Source organism: Arachis stenosperma, chromosome 4, assembly GCF_014773155.1.
Source record: "Arachis stenosperma cultivar V10309 chromosome 4, arast.V10309.gnm1.PFL2, whole genome shotgun sequence".
NCBI lineage: Eukaryota > Viridiplantae > Streptophyta > Magnoliopsida > Fabales > Fabaceae > Arachis > Arachis stenosperma.
In genome coordinates, this window is record NC_080380.1 from 136448553 (window position 1) to 136462399 (window position 13847).

A 13847-nucleotide genomic window follows, 5' to 3' on the forward strand; every position below is an offset into this window, starting at 1 on the left:
AGCCAGTGCGACGATCTCGGATCTTCTTTCGGATCTCGGATCTTCTCCGGCGACGACCTCCTTCGGCGACATCTCCTCCCGTGGTAATCTCCTCCGGTGACATCACCTCCAGCTTCCTCTTCTTTCCGTCCTAGTTCTACGCTTTCTCCGCCAAAATCCTCAGCGCCTCCCTCAGCGTCTTCTCTGGTGACATCTCTCTATTGAAGATCTCTAAAATCAAAGCCATCACAAGCAGAACAAGCACAGCTCTCCCATACTTCCTCAGTTCTTCTATAAGTATTATAGATCTCTCTCGTCCTTTCTCTTGTCCCTTCTTTAATTTTTTATTTTTATTTTGCGATATAATAATATAATTAATTACTATTTGTTCTTGTGTTGATTGTTCAATTTGATTAATAATTAAGGTTTACGCATGACATCTTAATTGTATGATTGTTAGGGTTTTGAGAGATAGGAATTGTAGCTTATTTTGAGTTTTGAGCACCATGTGTTTGTTTTTATGTGTGTGTGATGGTTAATGTGTCTAAATTGGTGGTTTTGTATATCAGCTTTTGTTGTGCTTCTAAATTGGTGGTTTAATCTCTCCTTAATAATCTTATGTGGCTGAATTATTTGTAGAATGTGAGATTTTACAATTATTTTCTAAACTATTGTATTATTTATATTTTATATTTTTTATTCTAACCAATAACTTTTCTTTAATGCTTATGGAAAACTTTTTTTGCTGCCAGCTTCAAAGCATGAACCAGATGGCAGAGTAATCTTGGTTGAATTCGAAACCCTTCGGTTGTTGAATACATATGTTCTAAATAATGGGTGGAAAGAGGAACCAAACTCATTTCAAAGGAGAAGAAAATGGGACAAAAGGATTCTAGAATTTGTTACACAAAATTCAGACAAGCCTTTGATATGGTGTGGGGATCTAAATGTGAGGTAGCTAATCTTCATTTTCCTTTTGTCTCTGGCAGTATGAGATTAATAAATTCCAATCTTTGTTTGGTGGCATACTTTTCATTATTGTTGTTGTAGCTATGAAACAAATTCAGCTCTTTTTTAGAATCCATGCCATGAAGAAAACTGAAATTCAAATAATTTGAGAGGATAACTAATCAAAAGTAATCTAAAGTTTGCTCCAAATTTAATTAAAGCACAAGTTTTCTTATTAGTTTTGAATGATTGATAAAAGCACAAGTTGAAAATGTTTGTTGGATAATATAGTTCTGCAGGGAGGTTGATGTGAGGAAGCTTGATATGAATGAGAGACAACAGATCGTTGACAAGATCTACAAGGTTTCTGAAGAAGATAACGAGAAGTATTTGATCAAGTTCAGAAATAGACTTGAAAAGTTAGTTCTACCACTTAATTAATTCATCCTTTTAATTATTTTTTAATTTTTATAAATATTAGCTAATTTGTATTTAAGGATATATTTTATAAATAATGAAAATGAAGTCTTTTGTACATCGGTAAGTTCATTAGATATGACAGAAAAGAGAACTTCTTTGAGGTCCCTTCACTCTTTTATGTGCTTAGGGCATTGAATGGATTGATTTAAATCCTATTACGTGTTATACATTACATATACACTTCATTTTCTAAGTTCTTAATCTTTTTTTTTTCAGGTCAGCTAATGCATATGTGGAGGGTTAAATGAAGCCATTCCTCTTACTGAATCATCCCGATCCTGTGTTCAATTGCGAACAAGTCAATAGTACTCACTCAATGGTACGTGAAGCTCTTGGTTTATAGATTTGCTGCTTTCAGTTGTAGCTTCTAAATAACTATTTTTGCTCTGATTTCAAGCACATGCTCCTTTTCCTTACAGCGAACCATTTTTCGGTGGTTCATTAGTTGCTTATGGACCGCAGGCTGTTGTAAGTTCTGTCAAGAACATCTTGTTTATTCATGCTATCTATTTTTTTATGCCTGCTATTGTTGAGTTTGAAATATTTTGTTGCAGTTGGATTTCTTACTATAATTTTATACTCTCATTCCCCAAATCATTTACTTCCTCATTCTTACTATAATTTGGTGTGTGTTTCTTGTTCTTGTGTGGAAAAAGCTCACAACTTGACGGAGGAAGAGAGGAAAGGATACAAAGAAGTGATGTGGGACAATAAGGAAGTTGTGAATTCTACATGGTGCGGTTTTGCCCTCATGATCTCTTTGTCAACACTCGTAGCGATCTTGGTGAGTTTTATTTGTTGATTATGTTGCTTCTTGCTGAGAATTGAGAATTGATGAGAGTTGACCATAACTAATGGATTCTATGACAGATGATGAAATTTGAGTTATTTGTTGTCATCTAGATTGTTGCTCTCTTGTGAAGAAATTTTAGAGACTTTGTTTATATTCTTTTATCTTCATATCTGTCATCCTAAGGAAACACTTGAATGAAATCCTAGTTAATAAAAGTAAATAAGTAATGACTTGATTTTGTAGTGTTATGCTTGGCATCATAATTAGATTCATGAGGTTAGTTAATTAATTCTTTAGAAGTTTATTTATAGGAACGTTCTCAATTTTACAAGAGGGTGGGTGAGCCTTAGTGCAAATAGTTTGATTTAAATATAAGGCTGTGTACATTCTCCCTAGAGCCCAGCAAGCAAGATCCTTGTGCGCTGTTGTGTCCTTTCTTTATGGATTTTATTTGCTTGTAATATTTTATTTATTACTTATTTGATTTTTATTTATATTTGCATAAAATTGCTGCAGGACCTTGCCCAAGAATGCATGATCCGAAGTTGAAAGAAAGGTGAACAAGTAGATCTATTCTATTCGTATAAGGTTTTGTGTTTTGTTAAAGAACGGTGTCAAATTTCTAATAGTGCACTGCATACTCTTGGGTGATGAAAGTTTGAGGCCATATATTTTTGACTAATTTGGAGCTCTGTTTTCTAACCTGGACATGTTTTTTTTACTATTTTTGCTGGTTGCAGTGAACTCGTTGAATTTCATGAGTTCTTAGTACTTCTCTCTCAAATTCCCTGTGTTATTTGCTATTTATGGCTAGGAACCAAAGCACTTTCTTCTCTGAATTTTAGTATTTTCCTTAAATCTTTCTTACCATGTGGTTTTTTCCTCTAGAGAGAATAAACTGAATTAATTTTACACTTCTGTAATTAGTTGAACAATATATGCTTAGATGTAATTACCATCACTTTTCTTCTTTCTTAATATAGTAATTAAAATTTTAAATTCTCATCTTCTCCCTGCCTTACAAAACATACACTAAACAAAGAAAATCACATTTTTTCCCCTTCTTGAACTTGTTAAGAACAACCATAATAACGAGATAATAATAATATCACTAAATATTATAAGATGTTTTTTGTGTCCAAATTTCAGGGCTGCTGTGGAGGGATGCATATTCTTGATCTTGTCACTAGAGTGTGGGTTAGTCCTGAATGCAAAGGGACACCTCCTTCGCCCCGGGAGAGCCACACGGTCGTGCTCGTTGGCGGCTATAGACTAGTGATCTTTGGTGGTAGTGGGGAAGGCAGAGCAAACTATTTGAATGATTTGCACATTCTTGAACTAGGAACCATGAGATGGACTTCCCCTGAGTTGAAAGGTGAATTTCCTGTCCTTAGGGACAATCATAGTACCATTGCCATTGGGAACAAGCTTATTGTATATGGTGGAGATTCAGGTTATCAGTACCATGGAAACATTGATATTCTTGATATGGAAACAATGACTTGGTCTAAAGTATGTATAGTTCTTAACTTTTATGTTGGAATTGCTAATAATTTTCTCGAAATTCGAACAATTAAAGATCAAATTTCATATGGCAGTTGAGAATTCAAGGTTCTTCACCAGGAGTCTGGGCAGGTCATGCTGCAGTAAACATTGGAACCAAGGCAGATTTTCATTAATTGCCTGGTATTGATTTTCATTTTGTGGAACTCTTATAGTTTAATTTGTCATGGATTTTTCTAAACTCTCCATGATATGCAGGTCTATATCATTAGAGGGGTTGGAGAAAAACGTTACTATAATGATATTTGGATCTTTGATATATGCACTTGTTCATGGACTCAACTCTATATAACTGGTCAACTACATGGACTCAGCACTTATATCACTACATGGTATGCTCCTCCCAACCCCCATAGTAATAGACACACTGCTACTTCTTCTGTGCAAATAATAGATTGCCATTTAGATATGAAATCGTACTCAAGCATAACATTAAGATGGTTCCAAATCCAAAATGTATAAATTGATATTTTGGTTTATTCATATGGACACTTGTTGATCACCCTTCTAATGTTGGCATAATTGCAGTTTCCTGTTCTTGGCTGTATTGCTGTATGAGGTTAACAAAATCTCAGGATCAGTGCTTTCAGTTCAAACAAGCGACTCCAGAAGTAAAAAGTATAGTGGGAGAGGTTAGTCTCGTGTGTTCTTATTATGTATGCTCACTGTCTAAGCATCTTCAAAGATTTTGTTTGTAGCATTAGTTAACTACCCTATTATCTTTTGGACATAATAAATAATTAAACAATCAAATACTAATTAATTAATTATCAATATATAAGAATCCAAAGCCCCTTGTCTCTTGAGAAGAATTGAAAATATGACGTGTTTGTCAGTTTCAAAGGGAAAACTCGCTTCAACTTCACCAATCATCTTTATGCAGCTCTCTGCAGACACGGCATAGTTGCCTTCAGGGTTGATACTAGGCTCCGGAAAGGAGGACCTATATCAGCAGGCCTTCTGGAAGCTATTGAAGGATCACAGGTTCTGATTGTGATCTTCTCTATCAACTATTCATGTTATAGCACTAGCCACACCTTTATTTGCACTCTCTTTCTACACCTTTGAGCTGCTTATAAATTAATTTATAGATTAGTTATTCTATATTCTCATAGTTTAAAAAGAAAGAAACTGGTTTTATATAAGAAAGACAAAATCGCAAGCACTCAGAAGGTGTTCTAGGCGGTGATGTATAAATCATGGGGGTTGTGCATCTCTTATTCAATCATTAAATTCTTAAGGGCATGATTTTCAGTGTAAGATTGCGTGATGAAGCAGAGCACATGTTACTCATTGAATTGTTGGGAATTTGTTTAGTGAAAAGTAGAATTGATTAAAGAGTGAAGATTCTTATTAAATTGATAGAGAATGTGTATTATACATAATTTATTTTTAGTGATATTTTATTAAATAAATAATTTTTATTTTTCATTGAAAGATATAAATATATAATACACTATAGTATTATCCTAATTTTGATCCGTATGAGTTGTCTTGAGCACATTCATGTAGCTCGTAGTAACTAGTAACGTGTTATTAATTGTCCTTATTGTCAGTTGATCCTTTTTATACCATCTATTGAATTTGTTTATCTTAACAACTAAATTTGTTCTATTTTTTATTACCCATGTAGTAAATCTTAAGTTTTCAAGCTATTCTCTTTCGTATATTATTTTTTATTCGTGTACAATCTCACCTAATTTCAGTCTTGGGATATCTTATATATAAATAAATATTGATGAATTAATTTAGGTTCTGATTCTTTTTAGTTATTTTTAATATTGAATTGTCATTATTAATTTTTTCTGGTATTTTTTCTTGGCAGATTACTGATAACTTGGAACAAAGATTTTACAAGAATTTACGTAATGAAAACTTGGTTTCAGTGAACGTTGTCTTGTGTATATATTAAAAATTGTTATAGTTGTATATTTATAGTTAAAAAATCATGTTATGTTTGATATTTTGTATACAAATTATTATTTTTTATTTCCAATACTAAAAAATCATATATTATGTTGAATACTTTGTTCATGAGCTATATAATATTTTGTTTATGGATTATGATTTTCTGTTATTGGGAAATTTTAATAAAAAATTATCACTTTTATTCGGTAAAAAAGGCGGTTTGTAGCTGTCATTTTAAACAGCATGAAATGTTATTTTAATTCGGTAAAAATGGCGGTTTTAAATGCCATTTTAACCAATAAAAATGCCTCATCAGGATAAAAATGGCGGTTCAAAATGCCATTTTAACCAACCAAAAAATGTCACTCTACCAAGGTAAAAATGACGGTTCATAAACGCCGTTTTAACCAAACAAAAAATGCCGTTTTACCCTGGAAATAATGGCGGTTTGAACTGCCGTTTTAACTAATAAAAAAATGCCGTTTTTACCCTGGAAATAACGGCGGTTTGAACCGCCGTTTTAACCCAACTCAAAAACCGCCGTTTTAACCAGGTAATAACGGCGGTTTGAACCGCCGTTTTAACCCAACTCAAAAACCGCCGTTTTAACCAGGTAATTGTGGCGGTTTTTCGAAAACCGCCGTAATAACCAAATGGCGCTTCAAATTATGGTGGTTTTTTTTAGCGCCGTTCAAGGTAATAATGGCAGTTCAAACCGCCGTAATAACCTTAAAAAACCGCCGTAATTACCAAGTTTTTTTGTAGTGTTAAATTTAAGTTTTTGGTTTATTAAATTAGCAATTCATCGGATTTTTTATTTAAATAAATAAAATAAAAGTAATAATTACTGAAATAAATAATTTTAAAAATATTTATCGTTTTACATTCCGTAGTCATATCTCGTTTATACTATGAACGAGATGACAATCCATGTATCTCGTTTATAGTGTAAACGAGATATGACACGTCAGCTGCAATGTGTTTATCTCGTTACACTGTAAACGAGATATATAGAAGACAATCCTTGGTATTCTTCACAAACTTTTTCTATTCTTTTTTTGTCTCATATTTCTCACAAATACAAGGCATTAATGGCCAGTAATAATCCATACATAGTTGTGCTTGTTTATTCCAATCTTCGTATGAGAAATGGCAACAACGGGGTGACATTTGAGTGTGAGGATCCGATATTGTTTCGCACTCAGCGTGTGGAGACGTTGTCGAATTTGAAGAGTTTGATATTGAGCAAGCTCGGTGGTACACAAACGAGGAAAATCGAAAGGGTGACGTATAGGTTGCTGGCACCCATGGGTAACGAAATCTTCCGATTTTGACTATTCTGACTTCTAGGAGATGAGCACGTATGACTTCTAGGTAATGGAGCTTTCCGCAGAGGTGGGACACAGTGGTGGTGGGAGTTCCGTACACTCGACCTATGTACAGGACGACCGACCCCTCGCACCACCGCCCATTCATGTCGCCATTCCAGTGGATGAGGCAGAGGAGGGTGAGGAGGAGTTGGACGAGGATTACGTGGCGGACACTGGGGACAACGACTTGTCCGATAGTGGGGATGAGGATGACTGTGTTCCAGAGACACCTGTTCAAACTGTGGTGTGCCATGTCTTGCCTCCACCTCACCCAATTCTGGCGCTATCGGCAGTGCCATCTCACTATCACAGTCTGGATCTGGACGCCATGCATGAGAGGACTCCATTTCTTGACACGGGTGAAGAGGATTACAACCTAGATAGCGGTGTAGAGTTTCAGGTCGGCCACAAGTTTAGAAGCCGAGAGGCAGTACTTCAAGGTGTGAAGAACTACAATATTCGGAGGAGTGCGGAGTACTGGGTTATCGAATCGGACCGGTTAAAGTACCACGTGCAGTGTCGTCAAGCTGAGAATGGGTGTCAATGGAGCCTCCGTGTGGCCCTTCGGCAGAACCTCAGATATTGGTAAGCTTAAATTTACTTGTGCTTTTCAGTACTTCTGTACGATATATTAAGTAGGTGTACGACATAGTTAAATCAATACTGTTTTATTGTGTTCAGGGAGGTTCGGAGGGTGGGTGGAGTGCACAGTTGTCTAGCACCCACCATGTCTTAAGACCATCGTCAGTTAGACAGCAGTCTGATCTGCAGGGTCATCTTGCCGTTGATTCAGTCCAACCTCTCTGTAAGTATTTCAGTTTTGTAAGGTGCGGTCCAAGCAAGCTATCACTTCAAACCATCCAACAGAAAGGTTTGGATAGTCAAGCAGAAGGCAATTGCACAGATATATGGGGATTGGAAAAAGTCGTACAATAAGGTTCCAAAGTTGCTTCAGGCACTGCAGAGCTGTTTTCCTAGTACCATTTGTGACCTACGTATCAAACTGTTCTATGATGGACACCTCCTGGTATGCGATTGCAGTATGTTCGACAAAGTATTTTGGGCTTTCCCATCATGTGTTGAGGCTTTCAAGCATTGCAAACCCTTTTGTCTGTGTAGACGGTACGCATCTGTATGGCAGGTACGGTGGAGTGTTGTTTATTGCGGTGACACAAGATGGGAATAGCAACATCCACCAGATTCCAGAATGACATGGACGAGATCGAGCGACATGAGAAGCGATATGGCCTGTGTAGGCAAGTCAGTCATTCAAGAAGGGATGTCCTAATCAGCCCACGGGAGATGTCTAGGTCGTACTAGGCTTCTATGTTTACTGTAGTTGGCATGTGTTGGTCTTTTTCTTGTAGTGTGATATTTTATATTCTAGTAACTTTGGATGTGTAATATTTTAACTCCAAATGAACTATTTAATGATTCAGTGTTACTTTATGATATTTTGGTATTTTTCTTAACTACGACAGTAAGATATACGGAAATACTCATAAGAAAGAACCCCATTATAAATAACAATATACACAACTACAATCCAACTAAAGTGCAATCCAACTAAAATCCAAAAGTATATACATAAGCTTAATCCCACTAAAGTACATACAAAACTACAGTCATCATCACTGATGGGGATCCTGGTAGTGGCGCTTGTGCCCGGTGCCACATGGCAGAGGCTGAGCCTGGCGCCGAGGTCGAGACAGTCGAGTATCTGCGCCCAGGGCAGCCAGATCTTGGTGAATCTGAGCATGATACTGCTGGAGCCCTCCGGATGGTGGAGCTGTGGCATACTAATGTAATTGAAGCTGAGTCTGGGAATGCGGAGTTGCCGGTGGGGTCACATGAGACTGGGACTGGGTCAGGTACATACCATAGTCGTTGGAGGGGGGTGTCGCGTACTGGCTACCTGACCGAAGACCCGTCCCGTATGACGAGCTAAAAGTCGGTTAAATCTGGGGAATTCAGGAGGAGGTCTGGGCGGGAGCTGATGGGTGCTAGGAATCCCCGATGCCAACCTCCCTGCCTGTGCGGAATGACTCGGCTAACCGATCCATCGTGATGGGCGAGACAGTGTGAAGCTGGAAGGCATCGTCAATGAGGATCTCGTCAAGGAGGACCTCCTCTTCCTGCTGGGTCCCGGATGGACCTCCCTCATACCAACCTGGTGGTGATGTATCCCAAGCTGGCCGAGACTACTGCCCATCGGAACCGAATGAATGCCATGCTCGGTGCCCCGGAGGACGGGGAGGAGGTGGAAGAGTCGGTCCCGTAGGTGAAGCCACATCGTGCTGTGGGATGTCATCGTCATCTTCCTGGTGGTCGTACTCCGCCTCCTCCTCAGACTCTGCATCAGCCCTAGCTTGTCAAGGCCTGGCCCTCTTCCTCCTGACCGGCTCACCTGGTCGGCGCTCTCTGTGGCCCATCTCCCTCCTCACAGGTCGTCGAGTGTCCTCCCTCACCTCCCTCGCACGTCTCCTCCGATCCGGCACACTCCTCGGGAGGGTGTGATTGTCTCTCAACTGGCTGGCAGTGGGCTGGACGTTATGGGGCAACTCTACCAGCCTGGGGTCCTCCAAAACCTCCTGCCCCGATAGATTCTACACACGGCAAGCCACGCCACCAATCGTAGTACTCTCCGGTAGGCCTGGTGTCAAACGTATGATGCACCGTGATCCTGCGACCGGGGTCGAACCTCTGCCTCCAACCATCGTACCACTGTTGGAGTCGATCTGGCCACCAGACATTCTCACCACAGCCAGTGGTGGTCAGATACCTATTATTCAACACAGTAAGTAAATAAACTAGTATCACTATCAGAATAACAAACAACTATGGACATATAACTTTCAAGAAATTAACCACCACTCATACCTGTCAAGATTCCCTGGAATGCCTGTCACCTGCTGCTTCCTATTGAACTGCCGTTTCACCCGATCAACGTGGTGAAACTGAACAATGTTGAAGCAGACAAGCGGGCCAGCCGACAACCAAGTACCCCACTCCTCCTCTTCACGGAACCAGTGCAGGCACAGGGACTGCATCGCAGGGTCATCGTATACTCTCCACGCAAACTGAATAAAAAAATATGTCCAACATCAGTAACCATACGCTACATAACTAACCGTCGAAAATATACTGTATTACAACACATTAAGTATTTAAAATCACAATATATTTAATTTCATGACTAACCTCATCAAACTGTAACCGGTCAATTGAAACCCTCCAATGCAGGACCCTGGCCTGATGCTGATCCCTACTCTGCTGCTGCAATCCAACCAATCTGACAGTAACAGAGATATATACGATTCATTAAGTAACAAACCATACGAATTGACAACAATATTTAATGCGAATACAAAAATAATATTAGGCTACCTCGCAGCTAGCGAATACTGGTAGATTCCTCTATCCGGTGGACACCACCGAGGAAATCTCTGATAAATCCAGCTCATCAAAAGCAGAGTGCAACCGGCAATGTCCATGATGCCCCACTGTACCACCTAACAGAGTGACTGGTACATCCAGGCCAGCACAACCGAGTCCCAAGATAACGCCCTACACTCTGCGAAGTCCCGGAGAAGCGGCAGCCAATGTATGTGCACCAGGTTGTTGAGCTTGTCTATCAATAGATACCCTCCGATCAGTAACATAATATAACACCTGGCGTACTGTCGGAGTGTCTCCGGATCGTCGGTCGGGGGCATCTGGCGAACACGATCACGTAACCACACCAGCTTCAGCGTGAATGACTCCTTCCTCTGCGCAGCCTACTGTGCGGCCACCGGAGGCTTGGCACCAAGCAGCTGCTCCACCATGGCCCACGTCTCCGTGCCGTACCACCTACCGAAGTCACGAAGGCACCCCCAACGGGGTTCCCGTGTTCCCATAGGCCTAGGTGGTACGCCACGTCCTGCAGGGTGATAGTGACCTCACCCCACGGGAGATGAAATGTGTGCGTCTCCAGACGCCATCGCTCCACGAGTGCCGATATAAGAGAATTGTCAAAAGTGAAGTCCTTGAGGGGAACCGTATCGCCAAATCTGGCCTCATCCAGATACGGGACGATGGCGTCCGGTGGAGGAAGGGTATGGTTGACTCGCCGGGACAGTAGAAGGCGAGGCCTCTGTGGAATAAAAAAAAATTTTACTTATATAGAGATAATAAAAAATTTCTGTAGTCTACTTAAGAACATAGAACTACTTCTACTTAAGAACATACTTCATGTTTCTATTCTGCACATATGCTAGTAAACAAATCCTAATTAAGTCATAACAATCTTACACAAGCAAATACAATTCTAAATTCATCCTACAGACCAATCCCTAAAGCATTTTACTCAATGCTTGTCACTACGGGACTACCCTAACAATGTCCACATACTTAAGTAACCAAATAGTATGCAACTAACTTCGAAGTCAGCTGCCCTGGCGTAATGCGACGTCTCGTTCAGTCTGTTGATGTCTCCGTCGTTCCTCGCCTGGTGTGCCATCACCGTATCAGTCTCAAATAGGGTAGGAAAGGATTGAAAGAGCGGAGAAAGAGCTTGACTAAGTCAACTTGGGGCCAAGAAACACGCTGTAAATGAGTTATATTTATAGGCGCGGTACGACCTTATCTCGTTTACAGTGTAAACGAGATAGCAACGGTGCATCCGACGTGTTGTAAACGAGATATGACTGGAGAATACAAAACGGTAAATATTTTTAAAATTGTTTATTTGAATAATTATTACATTTATTTTATTTATTTAAATAAAAAATCCACAATTCATCCATTGTGATCATTGTAAAAATATTTGGTTTTTATGTTAGGTTGTTACGAAAATTTTAGTAGTACGGACAAAAATAATATATAAAAAGTAAAAAAATTTAATATAAATATATTTAGGTATTGAAAATTCAAAATATATTAGTCAAACTTTAAATAATTTAATTAACACATTAAAAAATATATTAATTTAAAAGTATTTTTTTGTCAAATATTCTCTGTATTCATCAACTCATATTTTATTAATTAATTATATATATATATATATATATATATATATATATATATATAATATGAAAGAAATTATAGCTCAATAATTAAAGAATCTATAAAAAATATATAAAATAAAAAAACACAAAAATAATTACAAAAAAACAAAAATTCAAATAAAAAAACCACATTTTTCTTTATATATAAATACAAATAATGTTTTTTTTTCTATTAAATAATTATTTAAATAATTTTTGCCATTTAATTACATAGTTGACATCACTACAACAATTTCAGCAAATAGTGGCAAAAATTTTGCGGCGGTTTTTTAAAATTACCGCAAAACAGCAACCTGCGGCACATATAGCGGCGGTTATTGGTTGGGGCTGCAATCAAGACAACATTTAGTGGCGGTTTTTCTCAAACCGCCGCTATATGTACCGTCGGGTGAGTTATTGTTTTACATTTTGCGGCGGTTTTGTTTAAACCGCCGCAAAATACGTATTACCACATATTGCAATGTTTTCTTTAGTAATAAACATTTGAGTATAATCTAGTTAATTAAACACTACTATCTTAAGTTACATATGTTTAAATCATTGTTACTTAAACTTGTAATACTTTTTCTACATTCATTTTACGTTAAAAAAATTCACAAGTTAAATAAGCTATATATATTAACCCATGTGAACAAATTTAACAATAAGATTTTCTTGTTTACTTTATTGGCATTTAAATTTGCATTCAAATATGAATGTAAAAGACGAAAATAAAATCATACTCTGAACTAATTAAAAATCAAACATTTTCTAAAAATAATAATTATAAATATTTTCTATAAAATATTAAAAATAATAATTAAAAATATTTTCTACAAGTCATTAAAAATTCAAAACTTTATAATTTTACCAAAATTATAATTATAAATTTTAATTTTTTTTAATAACAATCTTAACTTGTATTCTTAGATATAAGAATTCATAATAACTAAATTTAAAATTAATTAATATTTTATCAAAACTAAATACTAAATAGAATAAAAATATTTTTATATGAAAACCAATCAATCATCTGCATATTATCGTGGTTAATATATTTAATAATGCTAACTAACTAACAAAATATAATGTTTTTGGCAAATATTTCACTAATGTTAAATATTAAAGACTAAATTCTAAATCTTAATTAATATTTTTAGAAAATATATGATTTTTAATCATTTATAAAAAATATTTATAATTATTTTTTTATTTATGATTGAATGTACTCTTTATTGAATTCATTATGGATATTATTAAATGTATTCTTTATTGTACTCTTTATATACGCTTGGATCAAATATAAATAGATGTAAATTAATTCGATCTACTATGGTCCAAAATTAATTCGAAGCAGACCCATTCGAATTACTACGGACGTCCTAGTATGCATAATTCGAATCACCCTAATTCGAACTACCCTAAGACTACATGCAAGCATAATTCAAATTGGACAAATTCGAATTACAAGCGGTACTACTAATTCGAATAGGACTAATTCGAATTAGTGTTGGTTTGTCTAATTCGAATGAGACTGATTTGAATTACATAAGAATGTGCTTTTGAAAGATCCTGGTAATATTTTTCAATTTGGTAAAATTGTGTAATTTGGTCCTCCATTTGATTTAATTGTGCATTTTACCCAATATATATGGTTCCTATAATAACTATGAATAGATATAAAGTATACAACAAAAAATTGTGTGGCAATCAATTGTGTTCATATGATATTATAATTATTAGCGCTATATATATTGAAGAGACATTTGGCTTGGTGGT

General features: G+C 36.9%; 1 protein-coding gene across 1 annotated transcript; it reads left to right on the top strand.

Moving 5' to 3' along the window:
* Positions 1-749: 749 nt before the first annotated feature.
* On the top strand, positions 750-7005 carry LOC130975634 (uncharacterized). Its single transcript, XM_057900396.1, has 11 exons — positions 750-757; positions 1227-1346; positions 1624-1646; positions 1805-1875; positions 3350-3712; positions 3799-3864; positions 3962-4179; positions 4292-4395; positions 4647-4747; positions 5589-5642; positions 6757-7005. The coding sequence occupies exons 1-11, from the start codon at positions 750-752 to the stop codon at positions 7003-7005; spliced, it is 1377 nt and encodes a 458-aa protein (XP_057756379.1).
* The last annotated feature ends 6842 nt before the right edge of the window (positions 7006-13847 follow it).